The 17,930-nt window shown below is 40.1% G+C and overlaps 1 protein-coding gene across 1 annotated transcript in view; it reads right to left on the bottom strand.

Moving 5' to 3' along the window:
- Nucleotides 1-17,930, bottom strand: part of KLHL1 (kelch like family member 1) — a 447,831-nt gene that overhangs the window by 183,247 nt on the left and 246,654 nt on the right. Inside the window, exon 5 of the mRNA XM_038387225.2 lies at nt 8,501-8,713. Coding sequence (XP_038243153.1) covers nt 8,501-8,713 — 213 coding nt within the window. The remainder of the gene's footprint in view (nt 1-8,500; nt 8,714-17,930) is intronic.

Genomic DNA, 17,930 nt, shown 5'->3' on the forward strand with positions numbered 1-17,930 from the left:
TAACCGCCCCCCCCCGGCCCCTTACCAGTTGTGAAATCTAACCAGGCCTCCCCTTCAATACTGCACAGTTGGCTCAGCAGAGGAGCTTGGTCTGAAGGCAGAGCTGGAGGCGGAACTGGGGATGGGCGAGGAGCTGAGTCTAGAGGTGGAGCTGGCCTGGCGGAAGAGAGGGAATGAGAGCAGAGCTTGCTTGGGGAGGAACAGGGGATGGAGTAGAACTGTGTCTGGGGCCAGAGTTGTGGCTGGGAGTAGGGTTGCCAGTTTCGGTTGGACACGGACGTATTCCTGGAGGTTTCAACACATAATCTTTAATTAAAAATTAATCTTTAATTGCTGGAGACTCCACGACAATCCTGGAGGGTTGGCAAACCTAGCTGGGGGTGGAGTGGAGCTGCGGCTTGGGCCAGAGCTAGGCTGGGGTAGAGTGGGGCTGGGTGGGCTGGCCTAGTCCCCGCCCCCTGAATATTCCTCCGCTCCCTCCTAGGGGGGGCCCACCCCACAGTTTGGGGACTGCTGGTTTAGAACTAGGAACTGCTGCCTCTGCTGCATCATTCCCCCTGTTCTCTCACTCACCTGAGGCACTCTGTGCAGGGCCATCTCTGTTTGACCTCCATTATCCCTAAATAGAACAGTGTGATGAAAACCACACTGCTGAGATATGCAGTGTAATTGTAGCTGTGTTAGTCTCAGAATCCTAGGGAGACAAGTTGGGTGAGGTAATATATTTTATTGGATCAACTTCTGTTGGTGATAGAGACAAGTTTTCGAGCCACACAAAGCTTTTTATCTGACCTATCAGTCCTTATCCTCACAGGAAACCTGCACAACATTTTCAAAAGACAAGACTGGGAGCTTAAATTCATTACTCAGCTAGACACCAAAAATCCTGGACTAAACCGAGACACTGGATTTAAGGCTTATTACAACAATCAATAACCACTAACACCTTCCCCCCCTTTTTTTTGTCCTATGACTGAAGAGGAGTTTATGGGCCATCCACCTTGAAAGGTCCTTTACAATATGTGCTAATGTCTTAGGCTAAATAATCTGTTCCACCTTGCATTTTGCTGTGAAGCTGGAAGCTCCTTTCTCAGAGCTGAAGAGCTCTGTGTGGCTTGAAAGCTTGTCTCTCTCACCAACTGAAGTTGATCCAATAAAAGATTCATAGATTCATAGATACTAAGGTCAGAAGGGACCATTCTGATCATCTAGTCTGACCTCCTGCACATTTCAGGCCACAGAATCTCACCCACCCACTCCTATGAAAAACCTCACCCATGTCTGAGCTATTGAAGTCCTCAAATCATGGTTTAAAGACTTCAAGGAGCAGAGAAGCCTCCCTCAAGTCAACCATGCCCCATGCTACAGAGGAAGGCGAAAAACCTCCAGGGCCTCTCCAATCTGCCCTGGAGGAAAATTCCTTCCCGACCCCAAATATGGCAATCAGCTAAACCCTGAGCATATGGGCAAGATTCACCAGCCACATACTACAGAAAATTCTTTCCTGGGTAACTCAGATCCCATCCATCTAATATCCCATCTCAGGGGATTTGGCCTATTTACCCTGAATATTTAAAGATCAATTACTTACCAAAATCCCATTATCCCATCATACCATCTCCTCCATAAACTTATCGAGTAGAATCTTAAAACCAGATAGATCTTTTGCCCCCACTGCTTCCCTTGGAAGGCTATTCTAAAACTTCACTCCTCTGATGGTTAAAAACCTTCGTCTGATTTCAAGTCTAAACTTCCTGGTGGCCAGTTTATACCCATTTGTTCTTGTGTCCACATTGGTGCTGAGCTGAAATAATTCCTCCCCCTCTCCTGTATTTATCCCTCTGATATATTTATAGAGAGCAATCATATCTCCCCTCAACCTTCTTTTAGTTAGGCTAAACAAGCCAAGTTCCTTAAGTCTCCTTTCATAAGACAAGTTTTCCATTCCTCGGATCATCCTAGTAGCCCTTCTCTGTACCTGCTCCAGCTTGAATTCATCCTTTTTAAACATGGGAGACCAGAACTGCACACAGTATTCTAGGTGAGGTCTCACCAGTACCTTCTATAACGGTACTAAAACCTCCTTATCCCTACTGGAAATGCCTCTCCTGATGCATCCCAAAACCGCATTAGCTTTTTTCACAGCCATATCACATTGGCAGCTCATAGTCATCCTATGATCAACTAATACTCCAAGGTCCTTCTCCTCTTCCGTTACTTCTAATTGATGCGTCCCCAATTTATAACTAAAATTCTTGTTATTAATCCCTAAATGCATAAGCTTACACTTCTCACTATTAAATTTCATCCTATTACTATTACTCCAGTTTACAAGGTCATCCAGAACCTCCTGTATAATATCCCGATCCTTCTCTGAATTGGCAATACCTCCCAGCTTTGTATCATCTGCAAACTTTATTAGCACACTCCCACTTTTTGTGCCAAGGTCAGTAATAAAAAGATTAAATAAGATTGGTCCCAAAACAGATCCCTGAGGAACTCCACTGGTAACCTCCCTCCAACCTGACAGTTTGCCTTTCAGTAGGAACCGTTGCAGTCTCCCCTTTAACCAATTCCTTATCCACCTTTTGATGTTCATATTGATCCCCATCTTCTCCAATTTAACTAATAATTCCCCATGTGGCATGGTATCAAATGCCTTACTGAAATCTAGGTAAATTAGATCCACTGCATTTCCTTTATCTAAAAAATCTGTTACCTTTTCAAAAAAGGAGATTAGGTTGGTTTGGCACGATCTACCTTTTGTAAAACCATGTTGTATTTTGTCCGATTTACCATTGACTTCAATGTCCTTAACTAATTTCTCCTTCAAAATTTTTTCCAGGACCTTGCATACTACAGATGTCAAACTAACTTGCCTGTAGTTACCCGGATCACTTTTTTTTCCTTTCTTAAAAATAGGAACTATATTAGCAATTCTCCAATCATTCGGTACTACTCCTGAGTTTACAGATTCATTAAAAATTCTTGCTAATGGGCTTGCAATTTCAGGTGCCAATTCCTTTAATATTCTTGGATGAAGATTATCTGGGCCCCCCGATTTAGTCCCATTAAGCTGTTTCAGTTTCGCTTCTACCTCAGATATGGTAATATCTACCTCTATATCCTCATTCCCATTTGTCATGCTACCATTATCCCTAAGATCCTCTTTAGCCTTATTAAAGACTGAGGCAAAGTATTTGTTTAGATATTGGGCCATGCCTAGATTATCTTTAACCTCCACTCCATCCTCAGTGTTAAGCGGCCCCACTTCTTCTTTCTTAGTTTTCTTCTTATTTATATGGCTATAGAACCTTTTACTATTGGTTTTAATTCCCTTTGCAAGGTCCAACTCTACTCGACTTTTAGCCTGTCTCACTTTATCCCTACATGTTCTGACCTCAATTAGGTAGCTTTCCTTGCTGATCCCTCCCATCTTCCACTCCCTGTATGCTTTCTGCTTCTTCATAATCACCTCTCTAAGATGCTTGCTCATCCAGCTTGGTCTACAACTCCTTCCTATGAATTTTTTCCCCTTTCTTGGGATACAGGCTTCCGATAGCTTCTGCAGCTTTGATTTAAAGTAATCCCAGGCCTCCTCTACCTTTAGATCCATAAATTCTTCAGTCCAATCCACTTCCCTAACTAATTTCCTTAATTTTTGAAAGTCAGCTCTTTTGAAATCAAAAACCCTAGTTGCAGATTTATTTTTGTTAATCCTTCCATTTAGTTTGAACTGAATTAGCTCATGATCACTTGAGCCAAGATTGTCTCCTACAACCATTTCTTCTATGAGGTCCTCGCTACTCACCAAAATTAAATCTAAAATGGCATCCCCTCTAGTCGGTTCAGCAACTACTTGATGAAGGAATCCATCAGCTATCGCATCTAGGAAAATCTGAGCCCTATTATTATTACTAGCACTGGTCCTCCAGTCTATATCTGGGAAGTTAAAGTCTCCCATGATCACGCAGTTTCCATTAGTATTTACTTTATTAAAGACATTAAAAAGGGCTCTATCCATATCCAAATTAGATCCCGGAGGTCTATAGCACACCCCAAACACTATCGTAGGAGAGGCTTTACTAGTTTTCTTCCCCAATGTAATTTTTGCCCACACGGACTCTGTCTTATCCATTGCATCGCTTCTTATTTCTTTACATTCTACCTCATCATTGATATACAATGCTACTCCACCACCTTTGCCTTTATTTCTGTCTTTCCTAAACAGCACATACCCTTCAATATCTGTAGTCCAGTCATGACTACTATTCCACCATGTTTCTGTTATCCCTATAATATCTGGTTTCACTTCCTGCATCAGTAGCTCTAGTTCCTCCATTTTGTTACCTAGGCTCCTCGCATTGGTGTATAAACATCTTAATTTTTGCTGTTTGGCCTCGCTCACATTTTGTACCCTATTAGGCACAGTCATTCTACAGCCAGTATAACCTATTAGACTAGTATCCACACCGCCCTCGCTCCTTATATACATTCTCCTACCCACAGCTGTATCCTTTCTTACTTCGTCTTCTTCCCTCTCAATGCTAAAATCTGGCATGGAGATTTCCTGGACATCTCCCATCCATCTCCCCCTAATTCCTAGTTTAAAGCTCTCTTTATCAGTTGTGCCAGCCTCGATCCTAGAAGTCTATTTCCTTCCCTACTCAGATGAAGTCATTAGTGGTTTTATCATATCTGAACCCAGGTCCCTGAGGAACATAATTCTCTTACTCAAAGATTAAGCCAACTGCAATTCAACAAAATCCAAACATACACATTCAGACATGCAATGTGTATGTTCAATGCAACAATGAGTCTTTGACCCAGTAACAGCATCCATCAAGCATAGGATTGCAAGAAATAAGAAATCCCATAATTGTGTTTTCCCTAGAAACTCTTCCTAGGAAGTGTAGGCTTCCAAAAAAATCATTTTGAAGGTACAGTATTATCTTCAAGTAAACTCATTTTCCTGGACAATTGCGATGATACATGAGGCAAATATTATCTTGGGTCTCACAGACCCCAAAAGTCCTTTTAGTGCATTTTTTGGAAAAACAAACCCCACTAAGACTATGAAGATAAAAACTGCTAAAAAGGTTCATATAAACATATCGGAAGTGCTGCCTCAGAATGAAAACAAGCTAATTCTTGAATACTTGCATAATTAATTAGGGGTCTAACTTGAGTGTGTGTCTTTCCCCACTACACTAAAACCACAAGTATGCAGACAAAACCAATGCTAACAGCTTGTCCTCGTCATAGTCTGAGAATACATAAAGAAAGAAAAAGCAGAGGTTTGCTTCTTATGTTTTATTTAAATTTTTGTAAATGTTTGGGGTCCAAGAGACCCTCAAAGACCTTGGAAGTGTAGTAATTTCATTTTCCACATTGATTCCTCAATGTAAAGTGACCTAAATGTAAACTGACCCCATTACCTTTTTAGTCACTTTTTTTGCTAGCAAAAAAACCAGAACAGATAGGATAATAAAACCAATGCAGAAAGATTGAAATCATCCTAGTTTGAAGATACTTAATGTATGAATAGAAACAGGTTTGGCATGAAAATTTCTATTATGATTTTAATGGGGGTTGGGGTCAGAGAGACCGCAAAACATTATGAGGGTTAAATATATTCTAAGTTATATCTGTGCTGATTTTACTAGAGACTGAGCTGGATCCTTTTTTGCCCCATGCATTGTCAACAGCAATGGTAAGTTAAAACTGTTTTACTGGTGATGAGTACAGCCAGTTGGGAATATTCTGTCAAAATGATTTTTTGATGAAAAGTACGATTTCTTCAGGAAAAAAAATCAATTTTGCCAAACTTATTTGATTTTCCATGAGCAAAACTGAAACAAAATATTTCATTTCAGGTTGGTTTGGCCCAAGTCTAAACATTTCAGTTTGTTTAAATTAACCAAAATAATTTCTTTCAAGTCAGTTTGACATTAAAGTGCATCTGCCTATGGTGCTAGAGCGCCTAGTGCCTTCTAGTTCAGGTGCCTCATGCCCTAATTCTTTCCTATGGACCATGCTCCATGACTGGAATACATTTCCCATGAGGTGCTGCCTTCTCTCTGACTGAGTCATGTAGTGCATTATGGGAGACGTAATGTGACCAAGTAGCCAGGCTCATAATGAAGAATGAGGGGATAAGGCACCCACATTACAATTCCCCTGAGGCACTAAAGCACTTTAGGCCATTGTAGTTTAATGTCAAATTGACTTCAAACAAAGTTTCAGCATTTCCAAATCAGAATTATTGTGAATGTTTCATTCTGTGGAAAAAAAAAATATTTCAAATTTTTGTCCTGATGTGAGATAGAAACAATATTGAAATATTGGAATTTCCCACAGGATGGAAATTCAGATTTTTGCTTAGCTCTAGTGAAGAGGGGCAAACCATAATAAGCTGTAAGTTCACTTTAGATCTCTGGGGTAGTTTGTAAGGCTGACAAAACATCTTCCATCTCATAAATTGAAGTAATTTAATATTCCATCATTGTGACAATAGATTTCAAAATAGGATTTGGAAAAAAAAATCTAACTTTTCACAAATTATGCTAATTGTTTGTTTGCTTTTTGCATTCTTCTCTGCTCAGATAATTGAAATGTACTATTTAATTTCTCTTCTTTTCCAATCAATTTAACTTCTGAATTCTCATACACTGTCATTAGGCTGCACTGACTGGACTGCTATGCAAACACTACAGGAATTAAAAAAATACAATTCTGTTGAAGTTTATATATTTCTATTGGTTTTTATGAACGTTTTTTCACTTTTCCTTAAATTTGGAGGCAAATTTGCCATGAGAGTTTCTCTTTAAACACCAAACAGTTGTAAATAGAAAAATAGCTGTAAACAGTTGTCTATATTCTTATTTACAATTATTAGGTTCGAGTGACACTGTTATACGTTCTACAAAACCTAACACCTAATTTACTAAAATCACTTAGCTACAAATTTATACTTCAGTCTTGAAAAAATGAGATACAACACATACTGGATTTTAAAAAGGCCTTGATATTACATTACACACAGAGAGAAAAACATACATTCAGTCGAAAAAATGTATTTAAATTTTAATAAACCAACAACCACCATCAAAAGTAGAGTCTCCACAGGAGAGCATAATACAGGTCTTCCCTCTGAGTAACTCTGAGAATAGAAAAGCTTTTATCTCTGCAGATGAGCAGAAATTTAAAGGTATAGTACATAAAACAGTTTTAAGCAACATAGATTACTCCAACATGTTCCAAAAATTCTCTATACACTTCAGCCAAAAACTGTGAGTGTCTCCTCACCCATTCCCTTGGGCCGTATTTTATTCTATTAAAACCTAATTAAAACTTTTTAGAAGAAAAATATAGTAAAATACATCCAGAAAGATAACATGAAATGAAAATAATGTTTAATAAGACATAATGTCTGGTATGACCATTAGCTGCAGCTACAGATCCAAGCTGCCAGTAAACAGCAAAACATTTCAGAGTCACAGGTTTAAAATATTCAGAATGCAACCAATTGCTAACAAATAACTGAAATATGCAGTTTCTTTGTTCCCTTCATTTGGCAGGTGGCTCCAAGAAATGAGAAAAAAACAGGAAATTACACCAACTATACAAACATTCACCAACTTCTCTCTGAATTTCAGGTGAAATTTTCTACATAAACACAGGATAGCATTAAGTATTTATGCACTGTGAATCAGCTCCAACAGGTGAGACAGAGAAACTTGCCCCAGCATATCCCATAGCTCAGGGGATAGAGCATTCTTCTGGGAGGTGAGAGGCCCAAGTACAGGTCCCTGCTCCATATCGGGCAGAGAGAGGATTTGAATTCAGGTCTCCCACCAGCTGAATGAGTGCTTTAACCACGGGGTATAGGCTATTAGGGGAGGGAGAAAGACATAACTGCCACTGTCATCTTCGGTGTAAATTTAAGCTTGCTCTAACCATGCCTACCAGATTAGGCCTCAAAGGCAAGACAGGTAGGGGAATGCCTAGTTTGTGCACTGTGGTGGGGCTTAGGTATAAATGTAAATCAAGCACCAACCTCCTGGGTAAAGTCAGGACTTAGGCAGTTGTGTATGTGGCTAGCAAGTGAAATGTAGGCACCTTGGAGACTAACTATGGAAACTATAAGGGACTATAGGTGCCTACAGGGTTAGTCAGCAGCTGAACAGGGGTTTTGTGAAAGCCAATGGCTCCCAAATATTGGATTTAGGTAGCTACATCTTCCTTGTGAATCCCATCATTATTGTAAGTAATCATTCTTAGGATAGTCTAGTCTAGCTGAATGGAGAATAGACATTTAGAGTTGATAAACACAAAGGAATTATCACCAAACTATCTGTAAAATTTGAATTCAACTCCTTGAACTGCTTGTTTGTAAACTATCAGAAAATTAAATAAAACATTTACCAGTTATGAATTGCTATTTTTGTAATAACTAATTCATATGCCACTTTACAAAACAAACAAGAGAATGCATTACCTGTGGTGGAAGCAGTGGTAATCTGATATAGGCAAGCAACATACTGAGGTCACTACATCTCCTCGGCATGTCATATTTAACCCACATCATTAAGGCATGGAAAATAGTCTCTTCATCAGGAACATTCACGTCATCACTGGCAAGAAGTTTATGTAGTTCCTCAGCCGGCAGTAGTAAAAACTCTTGATTTCTAATAACTTCCATTATGTTATCCTACGTAGAGAGAAGTATTTCAGAGTAAGTCCTACTGGAAAATTAATTCAGCTGCTAAAGCCACAAAAAACAACAGGATTAGTCAATGACCTTCACACTTATCCTAACATGATCCTTAAGAAAAAAACAGGATGTTAGGATGAAACAGCTATACTTGTAAAACTCAGGATACAAAGGGAGGGTTACACTATGGAACTTTGTTATGAAGATGGAGTGCAATAAAAACCTGAAATAGGGGAACAACTAGAAATGGAAAAGTAAATCATCATCTGAGAATTAGTGAAGATCAGTGTGTCTGTTTAGATATGTATATGGGACCCATCATTGAAGTAACAGAGCACATAAAGTATAGAAAGAAAGAAAAAGAAAAACCACATCTTTCTCTCTTTTTTTTTCTTCCCAGTCTGCTGGGGAAATAGTTTAATTAGCTCAGGATTGTGTTATTTATATTCACGAGTGTGAGTGAGTGGGTGATGTTTTAGTGTGTGAAGAAACTAGGGAAAAAGGTACAGCAAGGAACTGAGGTTTGCAGTTATTTCTTGATTCTAGTGGGAACGTACTGTAGCAAGCCAAGTCAGTGCCAAGAACAGTATACAGTAATTTTAAAAAGTTATAATAAAAGCAAGAGGCTCATAATAAAACATTCATAATGACAAAGAAATAATCAGAAAATGATTTTAGTTGGCTGAATCCTGAAGGTTTAATTGTGCCCTCTCACAAGAAAACTCACAGGAAAAGTGCATGGAAGGAGGATGACTTATGCAAGGCTTCCTCAGCAGAGATTCCTCCAATTTTGTCCACTGAGGCAGAGTTTGCTCATTCAGAAGGAACTGAAAATTTTCTTACAAAATTCTTGAGATTCACACAGATTTGGAGGGTTATGTTGGAGGCACAGGGCCTTCTGATTGGTGAAAGACTTACCTAGATATGAAAGGGGATGGGAAGCCAGTGAAAAGTTTTAAAGAGGGGAGTGAGATAGTCCAGTAGTGAGAAAGGATTGTGATTCTGGATACACCTAAAGTGAGATGAGGGGCAGGGCAAAAAAGAGAAGATGAGAAATGACAAAGGTACAGACAAGGAATTAAGAGGAAATAGGAAAAGAGGTAGGCACCCAATGGGGTGAGAAGTAATTCTGTCTCCATATCCATTCGGTTCTTGGGCTACATTTACACCAGGAGCTGGAAGTGTAATTTACATTTTGAGTAGATTTCCTTATGTTAGCTCTCATAGAGGTAGTGGCAGTAGCATGGGAAGTAGAAAGCAGCAGCATGGGTTAGCTGTCACAAATACATACCTACAGGGTCCAGGTTGGTTTATACTCAGGGCAGCTAGCCAATGTCGCTGTTCACCACTGCCAATGCTTTCACAGTTACACTATTTTTAGTCTGCTAGCTCAATGAGAGTGAGCACAAGTATGTCTACTCAAGCTGGGAATCACAGCCCTAGCTCCAAGGGTAGACATAGCCTCAGACTATCAATGTAGTTTCAAGTTAGCACCAGTTACAATGGGTTTTTTTGGGGAGACAGACAACTGTCCACTAAGAATGGAAATCACCAACTTATTTTATATAAGGTAACAAATTGTAATGACTTTAAGTCATCAAGGACATAGATATGACAAAATGATGAAAGGCTCTGCATTCCATTACTGTACCCTTGAGTCAGAGGCCCCAGGTATATTGAACATATTCTATAACGTATATGTATATACACACACATGGTGTATATGTGTGTACCTGAGAAAGAAACTGAAAAAGACAGAGTGTGTGTGTGTGTGTATAAATAAAATACACAGTGTACCCACACACACACACGCATAGAGTTTATAAAGTAGATCTGATGCTTGTAGTAGAGGTTGTGAAATACTTTCCATTATAAACCCTTGTTTTTAATTATTTAAAACTTGAAAATATCTGCCTGTGTGTTTGTGTATGTATATATCTATATACACACTCACACATACACAGAGTTGCACTTTTATGAACATGATCCATATTAACTGCTTTATTTACTTAGCCATAGAAACTGCTGAATAGAACAAAGAACATCAACATTTAAAAACCTATCCTGACTAAAGATTATGAAGTACCTACAGAACCTATAAATTTTTGAGTCATTGCAGGGATTTAAGTCTTTAACTCCCATTAAAGGAAATTTAAGTTTAATAGCTAAGATCCTGTGTAGTGATTTAAAAATGTTAAGGAAAAAGTTTTCAGGCATTTAACCACAAGTTGGCTTTATTTTTATTTTATTTTAATTGCATGATAAAACTTGGAAAAAACAATTATATTTTCTCACCAAAATGATTCATAAGTCAAGCTTAATTACAGTTTGGTTAAATTTAATCTAAACCCTACTATAAAGAAAAATTAAGTCTATTTGCTAATAAGAACCAACATAAAACTTTGCAATAATGTATGCACCCAATATCCTAACATTATTTAACTGTACAGAGGTGGTAGAACAACCCTTCCTGAATTCATAAATTTTGAATGTTCTTGGAGAACATTTGGTTGCAACTGAATATCTTTATATTAGTTAAGTTATTTGCTGGCTCGTATTCAAAAATTAGAAAAATACGCTGAATTCAGAACACTTTTAGCCTCAATATATTTTTTATGTTTATTTATTTATTTTGTATTTTGCATACTTAATAATTACTCACTCCCTTGTACAAGTATTTGGCTTGTTGAGTTCTACCGATTACAAGATCCTACCCTCAACATAATGTAAATAACAATAATAATTAATAATCCAGCAATACCAGAAATGTAACTATTATTTCTCTAGGATTTCAAGTGAAGAAGGCAAACGCTAGTCAGACTCATGGACTTAAGGCCAGAAAGGACCATCATAATCATCCAGTCTGACCTCTTGCACATCACAGGACACAGAACCTCCCCCACCACATCCTACAACAGACTAATCACCGCTGGCTGAGCTACTTAAGTCAAATCATGATTTAAAGACTTCAAGTTATGGATAATCCACCATTTACTCTAGTTTAAACCAGCAATCACCCCATGCTTCAGAGGAAGGTGAAACCTTTCCCCTCTCCACCCCCTCGGGTCTCTGTCAATCTGATCTGGGGGAAAATTCCTTCCCAATCCCAAATATGGTGATCAGTTGAACCCTGAACATGATGGCAAGACCCACCAGCCTGACACCAGGGAAAAAATCTCTTTAGTAATTCAACTTTCCCCATTTAGTGTCCCATCTTCAGCCACTGGGATATTTGCTACTAGCAGTCACAGATGGGCCACATGCCATTGTAGGCAGTCTAATCATACCTTCACCTCCATAAACTTAACTAGCTCTGTCTTGAAGCAGTTATGAATTTTTGCCCCAACTGCTCCCCTTGGAAGGCTGTTTCAGAATTTCACTCCTCTGGTGGTTAGAATTTCAAGCCTAAACTTGTTTCTGGTCAGTTTATATCCCTTTGCTCTTGTGTCAATATTTGTGTTTAACTTAAATAACTCTTCTGCATCTCTGATATATTTATAGTGAGCAGTCATATCGCCCCTCCACCTTTATTTGGTTAGGCTAAACAAGCCAAGCTTCTTGAGTATCCACTTGCAAGATAGGTTTTCCATTCCTCTAATCATTCTAATAAGTCCTTTTTTGCAGCTGTTCCAGTTTGAATTCATCTTTCTTAACCACGGCAGACCAGAATTGCCCACAGTATTCCAGATGAGGTCTCACCATTGCCTTGTAAAATGGCAATAGCACTTCCCTATCTCCGCCAATATTACCTTGGCTGATGAAACTTAGGATTGCATGTCTTTTTCACTACTGCATCACACTGGTGGCTCATAGTCATCCTGTGATCAACCAATATACCCAGGTCTTTCTCCTCCTTGGTTGCTTTCAACTGATACATCCCCAGATAAAAGCAAGAATTCTTGTAGATAGTCCCTAAGTGCATGACCTTGCACTCTGCACTATTAAAATTTCATCTCATTTATATTACTCCAGTTTTCAAAATCCTACAGATCTTCTTGTATCATATTCCAGTCCTCCTCCGTTTTGGCAATCCCTCCCAATTTTGTGTCATCCACAAATTTTATTAGCAGATTCCCATTTTTTATGCCAATGTCATGAATGAAAATGTCAAGATTGGTCTGAAGACCAATGTATATCATTAACTTCTTTCTCTTTAAAAACATTTCTTCCAAGGCCTGGCATACAGCTGAGTTCAAACTAACTATCACTTTCCCTCTCTGGTACTACTCCAATACGGACTCATTTTAACCATCTGTTTTAACCATCATTTGTTTGCATTAAGATTATGTTTTAAACACTTGGTTTGTCGTTTAATAACTTTGTTTCCCAGCAATTCCCCTCTGCCATGTACATTGGTCAAACTGGACAGTCTCTATGTAAAAGAATAAATGGACACAAATCAGTCAGAGAACACTTCAGTCTCTCCGGTCACACGATTACAGACCTGAGAGTGGCTATCCTTCAACAAAAAAACTTCAAAAACAGACTCCAACCAGAGACTGCTGAATTGGAATTAATTTGCAAACTGGATACAATTAATTTAGGCTTGAATAGAGACTGGGAGTGGATGAGTCATTACATAAAGTAAAACTATTTCCCCATGTTATTTCTCCCCCCACCCTACCCCCCACTGTTCCTCAGACGTTCTTGTTAATTGCTGGAAATGGCCCACCTTGATTATCATCACAAAAGGTTTTCCTCCTTCCCCTCCCTCCTTCCTGCTGGTAATAGCTCATCTTAAGTGATCACTCTCCTTACAGTGTGTATGATAAAAACCATTGTTTCATGTTCTCTGTGTGTGTATATAAATCTCCCCACTGTATTTTCCACTGAACGCATCCGATGAAGTGAGCTGTAGCTCACGAAAGCTTATGCTCAAATAAATTTGTTAGTCTCTAAGGTGCCACAAGTACTCCTTTTCTTTTTTGCGAATACTCTGCTACTCTGAAACACAGCTTCTTGTTAGTCTTTCTGCACACCTCAGAACTTCTTCCCTTAGTTAACCATGACCCTTCTTGCTCATAGCTCCAGTCTGTGTCACATGAGGAGCTGCCATACAATTCCTATTCAGCCCATTTGGACTTCCTGCTCACTTCTATTAGCTAATCATGTCAGAAAAGGGAGGACCCAGCCTTGGGTCATGGGGCCACTGTCTTCAGTGGAGGGAGTTCATTCCTTCCCCAGCTCTGAGTCCAACTTCAGGGACTGAAAGGAAAGGCAATATGCCTCCATCATCCTGCAGCTATTCCAGAATGGTTTGATGACTGATGCAAGACAGAGTACCATCAGGGACTGCTCTCTGTAGTGCCCTGTCTACTCTTACCTGTAGCAGGGGCTGAAACTGATCCCAATAGACCTGGATAGCAAAGGATCATTGATTTTCCTCTTGATCTCTGGTGCTGCATTCAGGGTAGAACTGAGCCCCAGCAGAACAAGATTTTAAGTGTATGTATGATGACAGACACTTCAACTTTAGCAGAAAGACACAAGCCATTGAATTGGCCTCAGTAATCAATTCATTTGATTTCTAGAACATTTTTGCATGACTAAACTTTTGGCCCCTCACTTCAACTGAAGGAGAAACGTTTCATAATTTGACTGATGATTTTGCTGCCATGAAGTGAGGCAGTACAGCTCCCTGCCATCCCGGAGAGCATCGAGCCCCTCCAGACACCAGAGTGGGCGGAGCCAGGAAGCTCTGAGACCGCCCCTCAGAGGGACAGGCAGCGACCAGGAAGTAGAAAGGCACGACCCAGAAGTATAAAGGCAGGCCCTCAGAGCTCACTAGAAGACTAGCCGCCGGGGAGGCCAGATGCAGCCAGCCTAGGCTGCGACTGGGAAAACCCCACGGCCCCAGGTCTATCTCAAGACTGGCCTGCCCTGCCCCGCCCCAGCTATCCAGAGGATTTGCTGGACCTGCCCTGCGCCAACTCTCCAGAGGAGTTACCCGGCCTACCCCTTGTCCACTGCCCCGAGGAACCCATGGTGCTGGATGCCCTGGAGAACACGGCCGTGACCCAGGTACCAGAAGGAGGGGAGATACGAAGCAGCCCGGGGACAGTTGACCCTAGTCTGGCTATAACTCTGCCAGAACCCATGTCAGTGTGTTGCGGCCAGGATCCCCACTGACCCAGCAGTGAGTCGTTTGCTGCTCCTAGGGCCCCGGGCTGGGACGTAGTGGAGTGGGTGGGCCTGCATCCCCCCTGCCACCGAACTCATGGGTGGCAGTCTCCCCCTCTTCCAGGTCCTTGGAAGCCTGGGCTAATTCACACATGCTGTGCTGCTCAGCCCCTGCCTGAGGGCCTGAGCTACTGACTATTTGGTGCCCCGTCCTGACTCGGGGCCCGGACCTACGGTGCTTGTTCCAGGTACTGCAAGGGCTGCCGAGGGAGACTCTGGTGGCCAGAGAAATTCCCCAAAGTCAACTGTGTGTAGTGTGCTGATGTGGCTCCCCGCCACCCCGGAGAAGATCGAGCACCAATGTAGCCCCTTTACATGCCACAAAAAGCATAAAGAAGCCATTTTACTAATACTGATCCTGTGAATTGAGTACTGTAAGGTTATAAAGCAGTGTGTGCACTTTTAATTGCTGGTTTGCATTAGTACAAAAATAATTTAAATTCTCCCCTGCAAATGACCTAACAGAAGATGATCAGACAGAAACAGAATAAGGACTTTTTCATTTTCCTTGCAAATGTCCAATAGAGCAAATCGGAAAAGAACTTGCTGGTAGTCACTGATTTAATCTTCATAGAGCAATCTCCCAAAATTTGGACATTATGTCCACGTTTACTGAATGCAGGGAGAGGTGGGGAAAGGAGGAACAGTACAGAGTAGATCAAATAAGAGCATATAAAATGACAGAAAAAGAATGAAAATAATGAGTGCATTATGAAGGGGAGTAAGAGTGAGTAAGCAAGCAGGCATATCCAACCTGGTTGCCCTATTGGCCCAGCCAAATCCTAATCCATGGGCAAATGACATTCATGTTCCAGAGGTTCAAGTTTATATGAATGTCGAAGAGGGAAGAAAGCTGGACCAACTTGCAAAAAAAAAAATCTGATTCTGTGATGTATTTGAAATGTATGAAGTGCCAAAGGAATGATTTAGTTTAGTTTAGTTTTTAATTAGCAGAGACAATATAAAATCCAACAGGAGGGAGTGAAATCCCAGACAGGTGTGAAATTCTAGTAAAGAACATAATAACAGCCATACTGGGTCAGACCAAGGTCCATCCACCCAGTATCCTGTCTACCAACAGTGGCCAATGCCGAGTGAACCTAACAGGTAATGATCAAGTGATCTCTCTCCTGCCATCCATCTCCATCCTCAGACATATAGAGGCTAGGAACACCATTCCTTACCCAATCTGGCTAATAGCCATTAATGGACTTAACCGCCATTAATTTATCCAGTTCTCTTTTTAAACCCTGTTATAGTCACAGCCTTCACAACCTCCTCAGGCAAGGAGTTTCACAGGTTGACTGTGCGTTGAGGGAAGAAGAACGTCCTTTTATTTGTTTTAAATCTGCTACCCATTAATTTCAATTGGTGGACCCTAGTTCTTATATTATGGGAACAAGTAAGTAACTTTTCCTTATTCACTTTCTTCACACCACTCATGATTTTATTTACCTCTATCATATCCTCCCTTAGTCTTCTTTTTTCCAAGCTGAAAAGTCCTAGCCTCTTTAATCTCTCCTCATATAGGACCAGTTCCAAACCCCTAATCATTTTTCTTGCCCTTTTCTGAACCTTTTCTAATGCCAGTATATCTTTTTTGAGATGAGGGGACCACATCTGTATACAGTATTCAATATGTGGGTGTACCAGGGATTTATATAAGGGTAATAAAATATTCTCCATCTTATTCTCTATCCCTTTTTAATGATTCCTAACATCCCATTTGCTTCTTTGACTGTTGCTGCACACTGCATGGACGTCTTCAGAGAACTATCCATGATGCCAAGATCCTTCTCCTGATTAGTTGTAGCTAAATTAGCCCCCATTGTATTTTATGTATAATTGGGGTTATTTTTTCCAATGTGCATTACTTTACATTTATCCACATTAAATTTCATTTACCATTTTGTTGCCCAATCACTTAGCTTTGTGAGATCTTTTTGAAGTGCTTCACAGTCTGCTTTGGTCTTAAGTATCTTGAGCAGTTTAGTATCATCTGCAAACTTTGCAACCTCACTATTTACCCCTTTCTCCAGATCATTTATGGATACGTTGAATAGGAATAGGACTGACCCTTGGGGAACACCACTATTTAACCTTCTCCATTCTGAAAAGTTACCATTTATTCCTACCCTTTGTTCCCTGTCTTTTAACCAGTTCTCAATCCATGAAAGGATCTTCTCTCTTATTCCATGACAACTTAATTTATGTAAGAGCCTTTGGTGAGGGATCTTGTCAAAGGCTTTCTGGAAATCTAAGTACACTATGTCCACTGGATCCCCCTTGTCCACATATTTGTTGATCCCCTCAAAGAACTCTAATAGATTAGTAAGATATGATCTCCCTTTACAGAAACCATGCTGACTTTTGTGCAACAATTTGTTTGTCTGTGTCTGACAATTTTATTCTTTACTATTGTTTCAACTAATTTGCCTGGTACTGACATTAGACTTACCGGTCTGTAATTGCTCAGTCAGGTGCTAACTTTTGATAGTCATTGTTGAAGCCTATCATTGATTGATCCATTTTGTACTACACCTGAATGTTCTCATCTCTTCCTAACATTCTGTTCTTCTATGAGAACATTCTGCAGAGATCTTCCTAGGTCTGACTGAAACTCCATTAGGAAACAGAGCTTATCAACATTGATCCTTGCTCAGATACAATAAGCATTCCACAACAGCATGAGGCATTCCCCCCTCTAAGCAAAGTCTGAGAGTAGTGGATTGGTAGGGCTTGTAGCACATGCTGGACTGGGTAGTTAGTGGCTACAGCTGGAAATTGAACTTATTTACTTCATTTGGCGCTACAGGCCAATTAGATAGCCTTATTAATAATATTGTATACGGGAGATGTTTGCTACTGTCTAGTCAGCACAAAATATTTTATTTGCAGAGCTTTCTACTAGAATTTGACATATTTTGTTGTGACTTTCAAGATTTTGTTGGCTTCCTCTAGAACTTCTTCCAGCAGCACTAAAGGCAGCTCAGCTGAATAACTATTAATATTTTTGAATGAATCTCATTTGTCT

The sequence above is a fragment of the Dermochelys coriacea genome, chromosome 1 (assembly GCF_009764565.3).
Source record: "Dermochelys coriacea isolate rDerCor1 chromosome 1, rDerCor1.pri.v4, whole genome shotgun sequence".
NCBI classification, from domain to species: Eukaryota; Metazoa; Chordata; order Testudines; family Dermochelyidae; genus Dermochelys; species Dermochelys coriacea.